This window comes from Peromyscus leucopus, chromosome 5 (genome assembly GCF_004664715.2).
Source record: "Peromyscus leucopus breed LL Stock chromosome 5, UCI_PerLeu_2.1, whole genome shotgun sequence".
Lineage (NCBI taxonomy): Eukaryota > Metazoa > Chordata > Mammalia > Rodentia > Cricetidae > Peromyscus > Peromyscus leucopus.
Genome location: NC_051067.1, coordinates 124,904,266 through 124,923,609, shown reverse-complemented (window position 1 = coordinate 124,923,609; position 19,344 = coordinate 124,904,266). Strand labels below are relative to the sequence as shown.

The window sequence follows — 19,344 nt, the reverse complement described above, 5'->3', positions numbered from 1 at the left end:
GCCTGTACTCGTGTGAACACTCATGTGTGGGCCATGTGTGCAATGTGTGCCTGCTGGTGCAGACAGGGTACTTGCCTACCAGATGCATCTGTGTTTGGAGATCCCTATCTCTGTCCACAGCACTTTGAAGCCCACTAGGTTCCGGAGGGCTGCCTTTGTGCTCAGGTGCAAGTCAGGCTCCCTGGTTGGGTGGATGCTGCCACCTGGTGGTCAGGCTGGGATTATGCCCTATGTGTGTCTAGGGGTCACAGGATGGCATGCATGGACAGGGTTAGGCCTGCTCATGTCAAGCCTATGTTTCCAGGAATCTGTTCTCAAAGTCAGGCCCTAAGGGTGTGTGAGAGGGCAGAGTTCCACCAGTCTGTGACATCTGACCAGTAACTCAACCTCGTCCTAGGCGAGGGGGCTGCTGCTAACTAGGGTGTCACCTGAACCCCGCCGAGATGAAGGACAGGGCAGAACAGTGGGTCTTATTGGAGCCCTTCAGACCTTTTCTAAGACTCAGACCCTGCAAGTCACTCCGCTGAGCATCACCAGCCCAAACTCTACTAGCGAGGGCCCCGTATGGTCAAATCCCTCCCCTGCCCCTCCCTGGTCCTGTTTATGCACCCTTATCCACTCCTCCGTTTCCCTAAATCCATCTTAGAGGATTCCTGTGCCCCTCAGTCCCTCCTGGGTCCTGCCTTATGTGTCCCCACAGCTTTGGTTTGGCCCATAGCGTACAGTGGCCCTGGGAAATGACCACCAAAGCAAATGTTTTCCGAGCCACCTATGGGCTCCAGGGGGGAAGCAGGAGCAAGGACAGATACCACAGAGACAAGAGGTTTCTGCGAAAATAGTGGGAATATATTTGAAAAGACGAATTAGCTGTGACTTTAACAGTACGACCTCAGGGCCCCCCCTGCCCACGTCTTTATCCATTGGAAAGAGGCATTCTGAAAGACCCCAGCACCTTCTACGGAGGCAGTTTGGGCCTGGTTTGGTCTTGTTTAAAATGTCAAAATAAAACCTTTTGACACTCACATTGCACCCAAACTAAAAACTACACAACAAAACAAGCCAGGAATCTCTAAGACTCCCTAGGAGAAAGGGGAAGCATCTCCTCCTGCCCATTTTGGTACACAACGCTATATTGGCAGGTGTGTAGTTGGCAGGCTCATGCCAGTGCACAAACCACACCCACAGCCCAGCCTTGAGGGTCCCTTCACTGCTGGGACCCTGGGACTGGAGCTCAACTAGGGAGACCTGTGAGGATCAAGACCTGGGCTGTAGGTCTCCCCACCCTAATTATCCCGTGGTTCAAATAAGACTAGGGAGCCTGTATTCACATTACAGCATGGGAATAGCACCAGAACCTTTGGATCAGGCTTTCTGGGACCTAGAGACAGAGCCCCAGAGGGGAGGAAGGCACTGGGAAGGGGCCATAGGGCTGAGGGATCCATTGGGCACTGGCCAAGGTGCTGCTTTCTCTGCGTTCCCTACGGGAACCCAGTCCCCGGGGGCAAGGTGCTGGAAACATGCGCAGTGCATCTGGAGGCCAGCCTGACTTTGTGGTTGGGAGGATGGTCCTGTCACCCTCTCAAGGACCAGGTGGCTCAGAAATGACCCAAGTAGAGAACATGGTCCTCTCCCATGTGACTTCTAAGGTCACTTTGGGATCTTAGCAACAGCAGCAGGACGAGGCAGCTGCCACCGTTTGGCTGGCTGGCGGCCTCAATGTGCTTTCCTGCTAGGAGATGGAGGACCTTGTACAAACCTTCAACTACAAGTCTGACAGCCCGAGGCACCTGGCCAACAGGACATGGCGGCAGTGACGGGTTGTGAGCCGCTTTCTTCAAGTACTTGGTACCAAGAAAGCAGGTGCGCGATCTCAGGGGGGGTTGAGGCTGGTCCTTCCCTCCACCCTCGCCTTCCAGCACAAAGCCCTGTTCCCAGCGGCACACTCAGCTCTCTAACCTGGTGGAGAATCTGTGGGAAGTCAGGGGCAGAGAAACAGATGAGTGGTCTCAAATCGAGCTGCCTCTAACTCCGAAGGCCAGACAGGAGCCCCTCAGCTGGGCTCCCAGGCATCTTCTCTTGTGGGTTACTGGGAATTGTCTTTCTTTAGAGGGATCTTGAAGCTGGTCAGTTTCTGCCCAAACAGCTGGCTGAGGAGGTCGCTCTGGGCCTCGGCAGTCCGGTGGTCTCGGGGCTCCGTGTGTTCAACACCATAGACAGCTCTGACCCTTTTGTAGGGCCTGGACAGGGGTCTTGCCTGGGGGAATAGATCCTTTTCAGAAGTGTGGCCCAGGTCCCCTCTCTTCTGTGATGGTGGCTGTGGCCTTGTCCTGCCGCTCTGGTTACTAGGTCTGGACTTGTCAGGGGGAACTCGGCTGGGAGTTGCTTGCTTTCGAGGGGCCCTGGATGACTTGTCAGGGGCTGAGGGGGTTCTCTCCATGCTTCCCAGGCTTCCATGCCTGGGCAGTCCCAGGGCCTGGCCCTTTCTCTTTTTCTCATTGTTTTCTCTTTTCTCCCTGGGACTTGAATGCACTTGGATCCCCTGATGATCAGCTTCTCTGGGCCCCCTGGCACTGCCCTTGGTGTGGGCTTGAGGTGGGGGCTGGTCAGGGGTGGAGCTCCCCCAGCTAGGACAGCTGGGCTCAGTGGGGGTCGAGGCCATCTCACTTTGGAGCTGCCCACTGGTTGGCTGGGGCTGGCTGCCACCCCCTGTCTGAGTACCAGACTGTAGACCCTCAGTGCCCTGAGAGTTGGGTCTCAGTTTAACTTTAGAAGTGCTGGGTTTTACCCTATCCTCAGGACTCTGGACCAGCTCTCCAGATGCTGGGGTCCCCATCCCTATAGGTTTTCTTGGTGGTGCTGATAGCTTCAGCGCTTTGCTGGGGGGCGCTGCTGATCTGTGCTTGGAAGAACTCAAGCCGGCCCCTGGTTTGGTGGCATTTCCCTTCTGGGAGGGAACCTCTATTCTCCCCTCAGGTACTATGTGGTGTGTGATCATTAGCCTCTCCTTCTGGAGCTTGGAGGGGTCTCCCGGGGAACAGCCAGGGGCACACTTGCCTCGGGTGCCTGGGCTCCTGTGTTTTCCTGAGAACAGGTGAAGGGTTCTCTTTTCTCTTGGGGGAGTTTGCCACTTATGTGGCTCGAGGCTGCCAGAGGAAGCCTCATTTTCTGGTTTCTCCAGGGCTCTGTCCAGCTTGCGGCCACCTGTACCTTCAGCCGAGGCAGCCGAGAAAGGAGACAGAGAAGGAGGTGGAAGGTCCTGGCCATTCAATGGTGGGTTGTTCCCCTTGGGTGAGTGGTCTGCCTGGTCCACAGGCCTCTCTTGACAACTGGGCTGGTCCAGGATGGGGCTAGGAGCTGTCTCTGAACAGATCAGGGGTAGTGCAGGGAGGCAGCTGTCACTTGGAACAGGGCTGCTTGTGGATGGGACTCTGTCAGCGCTGGGCTTAGAGGGGCTGGAGGGCGCCACCACCCTGTGCTGCTTGCTGGGTAGCACGTCCTGGGGGACCTGGGTCTTCCTCCCAGGAACCCCTGGCCGCCTAACACTTCGGAGTGCGAAGGGCTGCTGGCCGCTCCTCAGGTGCTTGTCCATGTGTCTGTCAAACTGCTCCTTCTTGGCAAAGGTGTAGTTGCAGGAGCTGCAGACAAAGGACCTCCTGATGACATGCATGACATTGGCGCAGAGCTCACAGGCATAGAGAGGCATGTGTGGTAGTTCCCTCTCCTCTTCCACCCCGTGGGTCAGGCCCAGGTGCACCCTCAGCTCCCAGTGCTCAGGGTAGACCTGTGGGCACTGGGGACACAGGTAGACGCGCTGTGGGCTGTGCACCGCCAGGTGGCGCTGCAGCTTGAAGGGCTTGGGGAACTGCTTCCCACAGTGGTGGCAGTCCCGGGAGGGGTCCTTGCAGTCCTCATGCACTGGGACCGCTTGGAGCAGGGACTCACTGTGGGACCAAGGGTCTGGGGATGGAGTTGGGGGCGTCTTGGCAGAGCCAGAGCAGATGGCAGAGCTGCCGGTCAGAGCGGATGGGCTGCCTCCTTCGGTTGCCGGACTGAGTGACGGCAAGGCACCATCTTGGTTGGGAGTGACCGAGGCGGGCACCTTGTGCTTCACTCTTCTCCCTGGGGTTTTCTTCCCTGCTTCTCCTTCCTGCTCCGATGCTTCCCTGCTGGCCTTGCCAATTGAGTGCGTGGTCCTCTGGGGTTTAGATGTTTGCTCCACAATGCTGTTCAGGAAGTGTGTGAGAGTGCTCTCCTCTTCCACGCACCCTGGCAGGTCTGCCAGGGCTCGCCGAGCCTGTCCATTTCGGGCGAAGCGGGCTGCATGCTCCCGCAGGTGCTGGTTGTACATCCAGACGTCGGGCACCTCCTTCAGGCACATGCCGCAGGCCCATGGCCCCGCCTTGCCCTGCACATGCTTCTCCCACAGGTGCTCCCGAAGAAGCTCCCGGGAGCTGAACCTGCGCTCCACGCACATGTAGCAAGTGGGGGGCGGTGAGGGGCTGTGTGCCAGCTTGTGTAGATCCAGCTCCCCCAGGCTGTGGAAGCGCTGGAAACACACCTTGCATTTGTGAGAGGCCCTCCTGCCCTTCCCTGGCCGGTCTCTACCTTTGGCTCCTCTGGCCCTGGCAGCTTCCTCCATTCTTTTGTTTGGAGGCCGCTGTGAATTTGCTGTGGCCTGGAAGTCTGAGATGCCTGGGTTGGGGAGGTCAGCAAGGCCATCACAGGGTCCTAGAAAGCACAGATCTTGTAACTCTAGCTGGGTGCTGAGCACCTCGAAGTCTTTAACGTAAAGCGGGGGCAGGCTGGCATTTCCGGGAAGCCTACCATCATGTTCTCTCTCCAGGTTAGGGGGCTCCGGGCTCATGTCTCCAAGGGAAGAGGGTGTTTCACAGGCAGGGCTACACAGCTCCAGGTCTCGCCAGGCTGCTGGGACCATGTGCAGCTGGGGGATGGCCTCGGACCACTCATCCTGGTTCTCGTTGAAGCAGGAAGGCGCCTCCTCCACATAGCTGGCCTCCCTGTTGGGTTCCAGGGCCCACAGGCTGAAGCTGGGGGCCCAGGGGTCAATGCCAGGTGCCTTACTGCTCAGGAGCCCATCCAGGAGGAGGGACTCAGACAAACTCATGGCTTCATCATCCCACAGGTCCTCTTCCTCACGGGACAGGCAGAGAGAGCCTGAGTCACTGAGATCTGTGGGCAGGCGTGTGGAGAAGAGTGAGGCATTGGCTACCACCTCAGTGCTGGGCTCCTTTGGTGGTGAGCGCTTTGGTCTTTTGCAGCGCTTCCCGTAGACACGTAGGTTCTTCTTTTGAGTAAGGCGGCCATCCATGGGGAAGAGCTGAGAGAAGGATATCTCGTCATCAAACAAGTTTGGAGGCTCCCTTTGACCTGGGCTGGGGGCTTCAGGAGTGGTGCCCTTGGACTCCAGAACTCCACTCTGGGTTTCTGGGTCATTGACAGGACCCCGGGGGCAGCTGCTGATGGCGCTGTCCACTTCAAGACTGTGTGTGCTGTCAGGCAAGTCAGAGGTCCCCTTTCCAATGCCTCCATCTGACCTACCTTCAGCTCCTCTGCTGTCTTCTGCAGGCTGGCTCTCAACAGCCTGTGATGGTTCTCCACTAATAGCCAGTGCCCTGGCCTCTCCTGGTCCCCAGAACCACTGTGCCCAGGCTGCTTTCTGTTCCACTGGATGTTCCCCCTCTATCATCCCTTGACAGATTCGCCACTCTTGGGGGGCCTTCTGTGCCGGCATCTCTTCTGTACACAGCGGCCCTGTGTCGATGTCCGCAGCATCCTTCAGAGCTCTGGGCCCCACTGGGGGGAATTCTCCCTCAGGTGAGAGGCTCAGAGGGATGAGATGATCGCCACGTGTGGCTGATGGATCTGAGAAGTCTGAAGTCACCTGGACAGTATCTCCAGGACCATGCTTCTCCCTCCTCATTCTCAGCTTTCCCCCTTTCCTGTTGGATCTTCTCTCTGAATGGCTGGGGGAACCAGCAGGCTCTTTACCTCGTCTCTGGCCTCTCATTTCTGCCTGGTTGAGAAGGAGCTGGTCTGCTCGCCACCCATCCCGTCTTCTTGGCTTTGAGGCCGGAATCTTTGTACCCTTTCCTTGCTCAATCAGGCCTGGGGTGTGTGGTTGCTGGTTGAGAGGACTGTCTGCTGTCCTGGGTCCCTCAGATTTCTCACTAGTCACCTTCAACATCTCAGGACCCATGGTGTCCTCTGGTGTTGAAGAAGTCTGGAGGGAAGGTGACCCAGAAGACTGGCCAGGGCCCAGGGGTGAGTGACTTGGTCTCCCTTTCCCAAGCACCTTGCAGCTTTTCTTCCTAGGGGTCTGGCATGCTTGGGTCACAGAATCTGGAGGCTGGCAAACTGGCGGGATCATGGGGCTCAGCTGGGAGCTAGCCTCCTTTGGAGGCCGGTGCTTCCTGGCTTTGTGCCGGCTTAGGCCTGCTCTGGAGAGGAAAGAAGCTGAACAGAGTTCGCAGGTCATGGGTAGCCCAGCTGGGGTCTTCTCTGTAGGCGCTGGCTTCTTTTTCAAGCCTCGGGGCCTCCGTTTAGACTCTTGGGGACTGAAGGGGCCTTTCTGAGGAGAATGATGAGAGGTACCGATGCGGTGTTGAGGAGATTTGGACTTGAAGTCGGTGGCTGTGCAGCTCAGAGAGGCTGCCAGGGTCAAGTGGAGTCCTGTAGGCACTCCTTGGGCACTGGCTCTGGGTACCTTGGTCACATCACAGTGTCTTGCCCTGGGTATTCTTGGGTTGTCTTGTTCCTCCATACTGGCTGCTGCCTCATCTTCTTGGCAGATCTGAGAGTCTGGTTCTGTAGTCCCCAGGATGGCGAGGTCTGTGGGCACAGCTATAATGCTGTGGCTTTCCCTGTGGCCAGGACAGGGTGTGCTGCTCTGGGGCCCTAAGAAAGGGTCCTCGAAATATGTCCTTTCTGGGCTGCTGAGAGGTGGGGTTCCCATGCAGTGGGGGTCTGGCACCTCCGGTCTCTCATCTGAATCTAGGTCATCTTTGGTGGGAATGCTGGTCAGAGGGGCAGCTTTGATGGTTATTTTGGGGGAGCTGGGACCCCCTGGGGGAGGAGCAGTGGCATGGGCAGGAGATGTCCTCAGCTCCTCTTTTCCAGAATCTTCTAGTGTTCTTACTGTGATGCCTTTGGGGCTGTCCCTGTCAAGGATTACAGGGTCTGAGAAACTGATGGGGTCAAGTGTGCCCGAGGGAGGGTCTTTGGGACTGCTGGCTCCCAAGAGTGACTGGTGGGATAAAGCCTCTTCAGAGCCACAGTGGCTTGTTATCAGTGATGTAGGAGTTAGGGGCCCAACATCTTTCGTGGCTTGGTCGTGACTGGCCTGTCCCAGAGGTGCCAAGACAGGATAGGCTGGCTGATGGTAGGGGCTGGGTAGGTCTCTGTAGGAGGCAGGCGCTGGTGGCCCAACAGGCTTGACTTTGGCCCCAGGGTCTTCCTGGGGTAGGGGCTCAAGGTCATTGGGAGTAGGTGTGGCTGGGGAGATGGCTGAGAGGGCACAAGTGGCCAGGTCCCTGTTGGAAGGACCTGGACTCTCCTGGCTAAACAGCAGCTGTGGGCTGGCTGCCCTCTCTGGGCTTCTCTGTGCAGACCCCACCTGGAGAGGGAATGCAGTCAGGATGGAAACCGAGGCTGTGCCGTCAGGGTGGGTGGGGCTTGTGGAGGGCAGTGCTTGCCTCCTAAAGCCCCGGGCTGCTCTGTTCCCCTGACGTGGCCCTCTGCTCCTGGCCGGCCTAACTTCCAAATGGGCCCCGACCTTGGTGAGTGTGTCTGGGTTCCCCAGGCCCCTCCGGTTATTTGGCCGAAGTCTGTTAGCTTGACCTTGGCCCTTGGTCTTTTCAGACTGACCTGGTGAGCCCAGATGTCCATCTGCCTTGGACCTCAGCTGCTTTCGGATGTCTGTAGTTAGAGCTGACATCTTTATAGCCCCTGACGAGCCCCCTTTCACACTGGCCTCCAAGGGGTCCCCAGGCTGAAGGCCCTGGGTATTGTCTTCACTCTTGGCTCTAGCATCCAGGACCTGGAGCAGAGGGAAGGAGCAGCAGCCTGGTTCCTGGAGCCTCTGTCCAAGGGGGGCACTGGCCACCCAAGAAGGATCTGGCATGGAATGGGACCAAGCCTTGTCACTCTGGAGGGTGGATAGTGGAGAGGCCCCTGCAAGTACAGACTCACCCTTAAAGCCAGGATCCTTTGCAATGGGGTTGGTAAGCATAGTTCCTATGGGACTTCCTGCTTGGTCCTCAAGGTGTCCCTTAGAGTCATGGCTGGGACTAACACTTGGAGGGGAGGTGACACCCTCATCACCCTTGAGCATCAAGTTGGGCTCTAGGGCCAGATAGGCATTGGAGCTGTTGAATCCTTCTGGTGCAGAGGAACTTGGGCAGGGCTCTTGGGTCTCACAAGGGTCCGGAGAATGCCCTCTTGTATGTTCACTGGGAAGCAGCAGTGGGACATTCTCCTGTGTCCCAGAAGCTTCACTATTTTTAGAAAACAAAAGCTCACGGTTTGGACTGTACTCGGCTAACCTCTCAGCATGCAGCAGGAGTGCCTGTCGCCTGTTGGAGTCGGGCAGATGGTCACTTAGGGGGACCTGAGTGTCCGTGTTGGAGATGCGGGCCTCCGGCACCGTCTGAAAACTGAGGCTGAAACCTGCAGGACTGAGAGGAGCCCCAGAACCAGGGTCTTCTTGGGTACCTGGGGGAGGTGCTGCTTTGCCTGTGTGGCAAGAGGCTATATAAGACCACTGTTTTGGGGGGTCCCCGAGGGCCCCTTCCTGCTGTGAACTTGATCCCTCAAGACCTGCAAGGTTGGCTGCTGACAGGACGTCTCTGTGGGGTGAGGTGGCCTGAGGTGTGGGCAGCAGGGAGGCCTGCCTTGGGCTTGGGTCCATCCTGCCTTCGTGTACAGCTTCCTCAGGCGCTCCCAAGGGCCCCTGTGTACTCCCTTGCCCCTGTAGTTGGCTTTCCAATTCAGTCACCAATCTTTTGATCTCTAGTTCATCCTCGCACAGATTGCTCATGGGGGGGACACTACAGTCGCTCCCCTTTTCAGGCCCAGGAGGAGGGCTGGGAGGTACCGTCTGTTCAAAGGGACACTTCTTGCTGAGTGCTTTTCCCTTGGAGAGGCCAGGCAGCCCTGGAGAAACTTCCTCCAGCAGCAAGAATGAGGGGTACAGGGGGTCTGTCAGAGGTTTCTTAGGGAGAGGGTCAGCACACCCCAGTGGTACGTGGGTGACCCTGTTTGCGGACAAGCTGTCGTAGAGCGGTGGGTCAAATCCATCCTCAGGCAGCCCTGCAAACAGGGATGTGGACTCCAAGGTCAGTGGTGAATGCACCTTGCCTGGGTCTGTTTCAACTGGGTAGGGTGGATTCTTTGGTGGTGTTGACTCAAGAGTCTCCATACTATCCTGGCCAAGGTAGCAGCTGGGGGCAGGCAGTGTGTCCAGAGTTAAAGGCGGCTTGGAGCACAAATCTTCAGGGAAGCAGTTAGCTATCTCCTTGGATCCAAGGAACAATTCACAGGGGGTGTCACTGTTAGGCAGGGGTCCTCCTTTGGCAGCTGGACACCCTCTAGAGTGCTCGTCACAGTGGTCAGGGTCACAACCAGAACCAGAGTTCTTGAAGACCGGAATTCTAGATTCAGTGTAGAAAGCATCTGCCACCTTATCAGTGGGTGCCAGGCACCCTCCAGGCTGGGAAGCAGAGGAGTCTTCTCTAGTATGCAAACTGGGGCACTGCATGTACCCAGAAGTATCCAGCAGAGAGCCCGCATCTGGCGCTGGCATGCTCTTTCCTGATAGTGTTTCGGGGTGGCTTCCCGATGGCCTGGGGCTGCCAGCCTGTGGTGGCACTGAAGCGGTGGGTCTGGGGCTCTCCCCACCACAGCTAGCTAGAGAACTGGACCTCTCTTTGAGTTCTGTGGTATCACGGTGTAACTCGGCAGCAACACCGGGCTTTTTGACGTCCTGGGGGAAGCCCAGAACGGCATGATTTTCCTCTTGGGTCTTGGTGGTGGTGAGGACCTGTGGAGGATGCTTTGGGGCTTCTGTGGGGTGATCGGTCTGCTCAGGGCCTCTTTCCACAGGGACTTCTCTAGCATCCAAGCTCCACAAGAGGCCTGGTGTTCTCTCTGGAGTCAGGGAGCCCCCATTTTCACCAGCCTCCTGCCTCACGACCTTTCTTGGGTCCTGGGCCAAATCTTCTTTCTTTCTCTTCTTGCCTTGGCGCCACCGGTGACGGCTGTGGCGGGAACAGTCTTGGACGGGACCCTCTGTATCCTGCTGCTGCGCATCACCCTCTTCCTCAGATTCAGAGGCACAGCCTTGCCCCTTAAGCCTGCCCTTCTGGGTGCTAGATGGTCTTGCAGGCAACAGAGAGACATGGGAGACCTGGCCACGTGGTGTCTGCCTCCTGTGGTACCTGTTTTTCTGCTGTACTATCTTGTGGATGAGCTCCTTATTCCATGAGCCTCCTCGCCCCCTCCTTTTCCTGGGGTCCTTCCCAGAAGGCAGTTGCAAGTGCTTGGAGCTCCTGGTCTCTTTAGAGGTTGCTCTAGGGATGCTGTGGTCTGCATGAGCATAGACCTTGCGAGCCTGACTTCTGCGAGCCTGACTTCTACCGTCCTGGGGCTGGGGCCGCTCAGCACTGTGGCCCTTCTTCCTTGGCCTTAGGCAGATGGCTCTGGCAGAGTTGTTAGTGCCCTTGGTCACACCTGGCTCTTTCCGAAACAACTTGAATTGCTTCCCTCTCCTCTGCTGCCTGACCAGGGTGGTTGCATCTGCTTCTGCAGATGCCAAGCCCAGGGAGCGGGTTTTGGGCCTGTTTTGGGCTGGGCAGCTCCTGTCTCCGGTGCAGGGAGCTTGGGGTTCTGGTATGACAACTCTGGATGGGAGCTGGGGCTGGGTAGCATTCTTGGGAGTTGCTCCCACCTGTGTGTTGAGGGAATGCCCAGCACTGGGCCCCCTGGAGCCTGAAGGCTCCTCATCAGCAAAGACATCAATGAAGCTGCTGTCTATCTCAGGGTTGTCTGACTGGTACTCCATGCCATTGAGTGCCTCGGTGATAAGTCTGTCCAGCTTGGCATCATCCTCCATGTCAAGGTCTGAGGTGGGGAGTGGGAAGGGGGTGACAGCCAGGCCAGTGGGCAGGAAGCTTGTTCTCAGGGAGTCCTCTTTGCTGTCCCCCTGATCATCTCTGGGTAACATGAAGGGGGCAGCCTGGTTGTGTTCAAGCAAGCCTGAGTGTGCATCGGTGGGAGCCTTTGAGGTGGCGGTGGGTGTGGAGAGCCCTGGGGGCCGCAGGGCGCCATCCTTGGTCTTGGCTAGCAGCAGGCTGCAGAATGGTCTGTGTTCCAGGAAGGCTGCTAGGCTGCTGTAGTTGCGATCACACTGTCTGCAGGTCAGCAGTACATCTAGCTGGTCCAGGCTGGCGCTGCTCAGGGAGAAGTGTTGGGCAGAGTATGGTGGTGGCTCTGGAGGAAATCCCTGCAACCTGTCCCTGCCCAGTGAGGGGCTCTTGTGGGGAAATGGGGCTCCCTCCAGGCTCTTGAAGGCATCCTCAGTTCCTGGTCCCTCTGTGGGGAGAGGGAAGGCTTTGGCCGACTCTGATTGGTAGCATGTGGGGATGGTATGTGTGGGCTCTGGGGAAGGGAAGGGGCTGCTGGTCTCCTGGGAATGGGTGGGGGGCAGGAAGAAGGCTGAGGACCTGAGGGGTCCAGGTTGCTGGCTATCCTCAGAGCTGGGGTTGGCTGGGCTACTGGATGGTGGCGACAGGGATGAACAGGTACTGCTGCTGGCCGTGTTGGTTGCAGGTGAGGGAAGAGGGGACTCGCTGGGAGAGGCTCCCATCACCCTGGGTGGGGGCAGGCTGAGGGCCCCTTGAGGTGACACCTGGGATTGGGCTCCCCCAAAGAACAGGGGCTGGGTCCCAGGGTCCTTTAGCCCACCATAGGCTAGCAGCCTTGGGGAACTGCTTGGCTGTCCTGGGCTGCTCCTGAGAGCTGACAGCGTCTCCCCAGGCCTGGGGATTGTATTCAAAGCACCCAGGGCTCCCTGGCTGTCCCCCTGCCACTCAGAAGACCCCCTGGGGTAAGTCAGTCGGCTCAGCACCCCCATTTGGTGGGAATTTGGCCCAGGGGTCGTAAGCACCGGGGACCAGGGCAGGGGAGGACTTTGGGGAAGGCAGAGCTGCTGGCCTTCAAAGAAGGCAGTTCTGGCAGCAACTGCAGGGTTGAGGGTGGATGTGGGGTAAGAAGCTGCTGAGGAATCCCACAGCTGGGGCAGATGGGTGGGGGGTGGCCCAGGGGCGGGCAGCTCTGTGTCCAGAGGCACTGGGCTGGTACCCACCCCATTAGCTCCATACCCCTGCCCTGGAAAGCGCCTCTGAGGTGGAGGGTTTGGGGGACCCCTGGGACTCCCCAGTCCATCATGAATTGGAGAGGGCCCTTCAGGAAGGCCTTTGGTCAGGCTCTTGTGCAAACTGTCATGGAAAGGACTAGGGACCAAGTGAGCAGCACTAGGTGGGGAGAGGGCACCTCCAAGATCACTGGGCGTGTTGACTCCCCCGGACTGGCCTGGGTTGCAGGACAGGGATGGGTAGGCAGGGCTCGTACCCAGGGCCTCCTCAGTCCACGCTACCAGGGGCTGGTGGAAGGTGTACAACACTGTCTCAGCTGCTCGTTCATGTTGGGCCACTTCTACGGGGAAGGGGTAGGGGACAGAGACCCCCTGGGGGCTGCTAGGCCTGTTGCCTTCAGGGAAGGGCTTGGGCTCTGCAGAGGGGACCCCAAAATTAGCACCTGGGAAGCTGTTTTCAGCAGCAGGAGGCCAGGGGTTGGTCCCCATGGCCTGGACGTTCGGGCCCGAAGCAGGCCTATGGGGGCTGGTGCCACTGCTCGGGGGGGCCCTCGGGGGCAAGGGCCCAGGGGTGGCACTTGGTGAGGTACAGTTGGTGGAGGTAAAGCTGGAAGGGGCCTCCTGAAAGCACCTTTGGGGGCCATTCTCTTCTGGGGAGGGCAGGGCCTCAGCCCTTGGGATGCTGGGCCTGCGACGGGCTCTGGTCTTCTGGACCCGAGGAGCCTTGGTCTCCGACACCTGGGGGCCTTCATGCTGTAGGTCCTTAGGTGGCTCATCCAGGATGCAGCTGATCCTTGAAGTGCTTAGGTTGTGGGGCTGTGGGCGACTGCTCTCCATCCTGCTGGGCAGCCATGAGTAAGCTTGCACAGAGCTCTGTCCTGCTGGGGCCTGCGTTCTCCGTAGCCTGTCCTCTGGCTTCACCTCTTTGGCCAGACTCAGCCGGGCTTCAGGGGAACACTGGGCCTGGGCCTTGTTGCCTTCATCTCTCATGTCCTGGGTGGTCCTGCTGGCAGAGCTGTGGTCCTTGAGCGGGTGCTGAGAGGGGCACCCCAGGCCGCTGGCAACTTGGCAGGGCTGCAAGTCTCTGGGCAGGGTTGGGGGCCGCTCTCCTGGCATGGCCCCACTGTCCCGGGTGCTAGGAGGAGGCAGTGGTTGGAGGAGGAGCCCAGGTAATGGGCTGGGTGGCCATCCTCACCCCCTGGTGGGGCTCAGGGAAGCCTATATTCATGGTCCTGCGTGGAGCCTGCAAGGAAAAGACACAAATGAGTTCATGGTGGCTGGATCTTGGGGGGAAGACAGGGAGCCCATGCTGGACTTTGAAGCCTCCTGTGGAGACTGCGTCTAGGTCAGAAGCAGCAATCACTTATGTGGCTGTCACAGAAACCCCTGTCTTAGAAAGGAGGGTGACTGGCTGGGAGAGGAGGGTCCCTGACAAATGGAGCCAGGGACATTAGGGAGGTATGGCGAAAAGTGGAGGGAGAAAATGGGAAAGGGAGAGGGGTCTGAGTATCCGAGAAGACCACTTGCCTCTGTAGAGGAGTCCCAGTAGCTACCTGCTGGGCAGGAAATGCCCCGCCAACTTAGAACATGGCCTGTCCCACAGTTTCAGGGTAGATGGAGTTCCAGTGTCCACCAGCAGTGGGCAGCATACCACTCATGTCGGGAAGCAACCACAGAAGACCAGAGAGCAAGGTAGACTTGGTTGGGGTTGTGGGGACAGGATGGGACAACACAGGACTTCACCTGCCACATCTAGGTTCCTCTCCAGCCTGCCCACCTGGAGGAAGGCCTCCTGCCCTTCTCTGGTCTTCACTGTGATGGGCAACTGGGTCCTTGGGAAAGACTTGTTTGTTGACTGGCTATGCGATGGGGCTGATGGTGTTAATACCAGCACCTTGCTGCTGAATGTGACTCCTTAGTCCTCACAGGGGCTCAGACAGTCAGAACTGCTTCTGTCACCTCTGACTATGGGCGAGGAACCCAGGCAATTTTCCCAAGGCCTCACTGCTAGTGAAGGGGGTGGGCCCTCCAGAGGGGCACCTCCCAGTCTTTTCCAGAACTCAGCCATATCACTGGGGTCCAGAAACTCCCAGGGACTAGGTGGGAAGGGACGTAAGCAGCCATAAGCTTCAGCGTCCTCCATGAAGCCCCCGCCTGATGAGTGACACTACCATCTAAGAGCAGGAGCCCCTGCTGAGGGCTGAGGAGGAGGTGGGGCTCCTGGTGAACCTTTTGGCTTCAGGAAGGCATCCTAGGGCATAACTGAGTCCACTGGTGGGTGGATGGTGTGGGCCAGTCTACACAGCTGTGCCCTAGCCACTACATACTCCAGGAGCTGTCAGAGCTGTCTGCTAGGGCCAGGTGTCCCAGGCAATGCTGCCATCTACCCTGCTCAGAGCTCTGGTTTCAAACTGCCTGTCAGATGGCCTGGCTCAGGAGAAGGCTAGCCAGGTGGCATCCCCAGTGATTGCCTGGGCAGGAGACAAGAGTGGTGTGCTGGGGTGGAAGGAGCCTCAGGGACAAGGCACCTCCTCCAGTCAGGGATACGGCTCCCCATACGCACTCTAGCTACGCTCATCACATACTTGGGGATCTGGAGCCCCTCACTGGGTTTCTGAACAACTGCCCGAGGAACAGGACCTTCTTGGCTGCAAAGAGAGGGGACAGTGTGTTCGAATGTGGGGTGCGCTGTCTCCTCCAGAGGATCCTTGCTTGTTCCTACGTGACAGTGGAGCCCCAAGGGAGCTTACTGCTTCTCTCCAATGTGTCTTGAAGCAGAGAGAGTAAATGACAGCCCCGCTGGTGGCGAGGGTGGTGCCAGCCATTCTGCCACAGCTGCACACTAGCTACTGGGCATCCCAGGAATTGTCAGACCTGAGGCTCCTAGCTTGTCCAGGGCCATGTCAAACCACCTGTCAGCCCCGAAGAGCAGGTCTCAAAATGAGCATTCCCACCAGCGTGCTCTGCTCCTGAGCATGCCTCCGCTTGCTTGCTTTTTTTTTTTCCCCCTTGCTTGCTCTCACTGCATGTGAGCCCTGGTGCTCACTCACTCCAGGGCACTCCACAGAAAGATCTCATTAGTTTCCCCCCACATGGCTACTTCCAGGTCCAGATCCCTCAGAGAGGCTGGGCAGCCTCTTCCTTTGGCCTCTGCACGTGGTCCAGGAGACCTGAAGGGGCAGCTGGCGGGACTCCTAACTTGGAGAGATGCTGTCTGTGTAGTTTTGAAGACTGAGAGGTGCCGCCAAGGTGGCTGATGAAGTCATGGCACTTGCCACCACGCCTGATAACTCAGGTTTGATTCCTGTGACCCACCTGGTAGAAGGAGAGAACTAACTCCTACAGAAGTTGTCCCCTGACCTTCACACGTGTACTGTGGCATGTGCCCCTCCCCCCAAAAAACAAACAAAATACATAAATGTAAAAAAGAAGTAATAGTCAAGTATCCTTTGACCTCATCCCTGCAGCCTAAACATAGCAACTTACTAAGGGACTGATCCTGGTGGACTAGGACTCCCCTGTGCAGGCCACACCCCAGCTCTCTGCACATGTGGGGAATGACATAGAGTGACCATCTGGAAAGAAAACGTGGCAAAGGGCTGGGGCCTGCCACGTGAGGAACCACCTAGGTAGTGGGCCTGGCTTCAGCTGAGTCTCTAATGAGACTGTGACCACCAAGAACGTTGGGTTTCGACCTTGTGGGACACCAGCTGCACATACATTCCTGATCCTAGAGATGCCCAGGCCCTAAGAACCTCTCTCAGACTGCTGTTGCTGAAGTGACAACTGATGGCTGCTTGGCGGTGCATGTTCAAGAGGGACACATGCCTCCTCACTGCTGCAGACTCAAGGGGCTTGGCTCAGGCCTTTTTCTAAGCAGCAGAGGCTGGAAGAGGTGGAGGCTGGCTGGGGCCCACACAGAACTCTATCCACTCACCCAACATCCTTCAGCTATTATCCATCCACCCACCATCGATTCACTCATTCACCATCATCCATCCACCCACCATCCATCATCCATCCATCCATTCATCCACCCACCCATCTATCCATCATCCATGCATCCACCATTTACCATCTATCATCCACCCACTGATCATTCATCCACCCATCCATCTACCCACCCATCCATCCATCATCCATCATTCATCCATCCATCCATCATCTATGCATCTATCATCCATCACCCATCTACCCATCATCCATCCATCCACCCGTCCATCATCTATCTGTTCATCCCTCATCCACTAGTCTATACCTGCACCAGATGCTGTGCCAGGCAGGCACGAGGTGTGGTTGATTCATGGCTTCCAGGTTACTGTAAAGATAGACAACAAACAGCTATAGATGACAGATATAAGGGCTCACAGAGGTCTGTGACTTGCCCAAGATGACACAGTGGGAACACTGCCAAGCAGTGATATAAATGCAGGGCAGCATGGGTCCTTCCTTGCCTCTCTTACACCCAACAAAGCCTGGAGTCCTTGTCTCAGCACCTGGTTCTCACCCTTTCCATCCTGGCTGGTCCCAGGTACTTGAACAGCTCTGTCTCCACTTGTTCAGCCTGTGGCAAAACTCAATCGACCCTGTCCTTGGTCTTTGTACCCATATTCTGCCATCAGCACCCTGGGGCTAGAGTACCAGACCCTGGCTCCTTGTCCACGTGCAAGGACCGTAGGCAGCATGAACAGGGTTCTCCCCTGCCCGGGCTCCTGTTGTGTTGGTATGGGTTTCAGCAGGCCAGGACCCCTTTGAACTAGAGGAGAGATCCGAGCCCCAGATCCCTGGCTGGCCCCAGCATCCCTGGAGGGGTGGGGCATCCCTTTTCTCTCAGCTGCCTGGGCTGCCCAGCGTCCCGGGGAGGGGCTGCAGTAACGTTGCCTTGATGTTTCTTTCAGCGATTCCCCTTTCCTGTTTCTTCAAACGCCGCCGCTTTCCTTACAAACTGTTACCCGAGCACTCAGATAAACCTCTGCAGGTAAAATTATATCTGAGATGTGGCCCAGAGGGTGTGCTTAAGAATACGGCGCACATTATCGGCTGCATTTATCTTAATTACTCTGTGGAAAGTAGAGGCGGGCATTGGGAAGGAGCTGGGAAGCAAGGCCTGCGCTGCCTTATCGGGGTGCATATTTGAGATCCTTTAGCAGGAGGGAGATAAGGGAGTGTGTAGGGGGGGGACACACAATAATGTTGTCCAAGATGACAAGGAGGTAGCGGTGGGGAAGGGAAGATTCCTGCCTGAAGGCAGGACCACACCGCTGCCCACATAGCTGAGAGCTGGCACAGGGCAAGGCCAGGTACCGGCCACCCTCTCCTCATCCCTTTGTGCTACGGGGGCATGATGCTGGTCCCAAGAGGGGACGCTTTGCTTGCCCAGACTCCACACATCAGCTGGGCACAAGCCTGCTGGAACCTTACTCGGTGATTCTGCACCCGGGCCCCTCAGCCAAGCACACAGCTTCCCAGGAGCAGTCTTCAGTTCAGGCGCCAACACCTCTATGAAGCCCTCCCTGACCAGGGTGAGTGCTGCAAGAGCCCAAGGTCCTGAGCTGACTCACCAAGGCCCATGCCAGTCACTTACACTTCTTAGGCACCAAGGAGCAGAGGGTTAATCCTGTGTCTAGAGGTGCCCAATGGCAAGGGGGCATGTGCTTTGGCACACAGCTCACTGCTCACTGTCAATACCAAGCTTGGCCCCTACGCCATTTCTTACTTTCCATCTTGAAGATCCTCTGCCATGTAGAGGTGAGGTTCATGCCGGCAGTGTATGGGCAAGGAAATGTGTCCCAAGGAATGAGGTTGACACCCTCCCTGGGGATTGCCTATGGCTCTCTGCTGCATCTCATTCCTGATCCTCTCTACCCTTTTCCCACTAAAAGTGATGAAAATTTTGTTGCCCGAGGATACGAGGGTCAGCAGGGGCTGGAGCAGGTTGAGGGGAGGCCAGGTGGGAGGGCTGGCCCTGCTTAGGGCCCCACACTTGCCCCAGCTCTAAGAAGGAAGCCCCGGAGTGCTGACTGTGTGAGGACAAGGCCTCTCCAGGCAATAGATGCAGGGGGATTCAGGGAATACCTCTCTGCAGGGAGATTCATTGCAACAGGGGATACCCTGCTGTAACCACACTCCTGGAAGCAGGTGCCCATTCCTCAAGTACAGATACGGAACTGAAGCTCAGAGAGCGTGGGCACCAGGTCATATGGCTGTCACATGGGCTGTACTCTCTCCAGCTGTATTCTCTCTCGGGCTCCGTCCACCCTTACTGTCTCTTGTTAGCTCCTGGACAAGCTGGTCTCAGTGGCTACCTGGACTGTGGCTGTAATCCCAGAGACTGTCTGCAGAGTGAGACCGAGGGGCTAGATTCCCTGCTACTGGGTTGGGGAGCATGAGGAAGGTCCTAATCTCCCATGGGAGGCACATCTGCACCCCTCTCCACAGCAGTATCCCAGCTAGCTCTGTGGTGCAGGCCCAGCTTAGGGGTCTTGGCCTCAGTGTGCTCAGTTCTAAAATGGGTGTGGTTGCCTCCCACAGCACAGGGCCCTCTGGATAGAATGCTCTGAGACACGCCCAGCTGCTGTCCCTCTGTCCTCTGGGGCTGGCCCTGGCTGAGGTCTGAGAGGCCAAAAGAGGGCAGTGGGTGGGTCTGGTGCCAGCAGGAATGGTCCCTGTTCTTTGTCAAGGCTCCCACCCAGCTGTAGCTAGCAATGGCCCCAAGGCCCAGGATATCTCTGGACAGATACCACATCCATCTTCTCGAAGATTCTGCTGTTCTTCACTACTCAGGTGAGGAACAGGCTCAGGGCAAGTGACTCTTCCTAGGCTATAGAACAGAGTGAAGACATCTGGAGACACGAACTTCCTTGTGGCTCAGAGCAGTAGCCTTCTCAATGGTAGCTGTCCTTCTCAAGGTTGGATGGCATCACTCAACCAGCTGAAATCTAGAGGCCTGGATTGCT

The 19,344-nt window shown here is 57.3% G+C and overlaps 1 protein-coding gene across 1 annotated transcript; it reads right to left on the bottom strand.

Moving 5' to 3' along the window:
• Positions 1 to 830: 830 nt before the first annotated feature.
• Znf469 (zinc finger protein 469) lies at positions 831 to 14,228 on the bottom strand. The gene has a single exon (XM_028880834.2). It carries the CDS (start codon positions 13,502 to 13,504, stop codon positions 2,084 to 2,086), a length of 11,421 nt encoding a protein of 3,806 aa, XP_028736667.1. The 5' UTR covers positions 13,505 to 14,228; the 3' UTR covers positions 831 to 2,083.
• Positions 14,229 to 19,344: the final 5,116 nt, after the last annotated feature.

Coding starts and splice junctions, on each gene's coding strand:
- Znf469 (XM_028880834.2), bottom strand. CDS start 13,504: ATGCCAGGAGAGCGGCCCCCAACCCTGCCCAGAGACTTGCAGCCCTGC.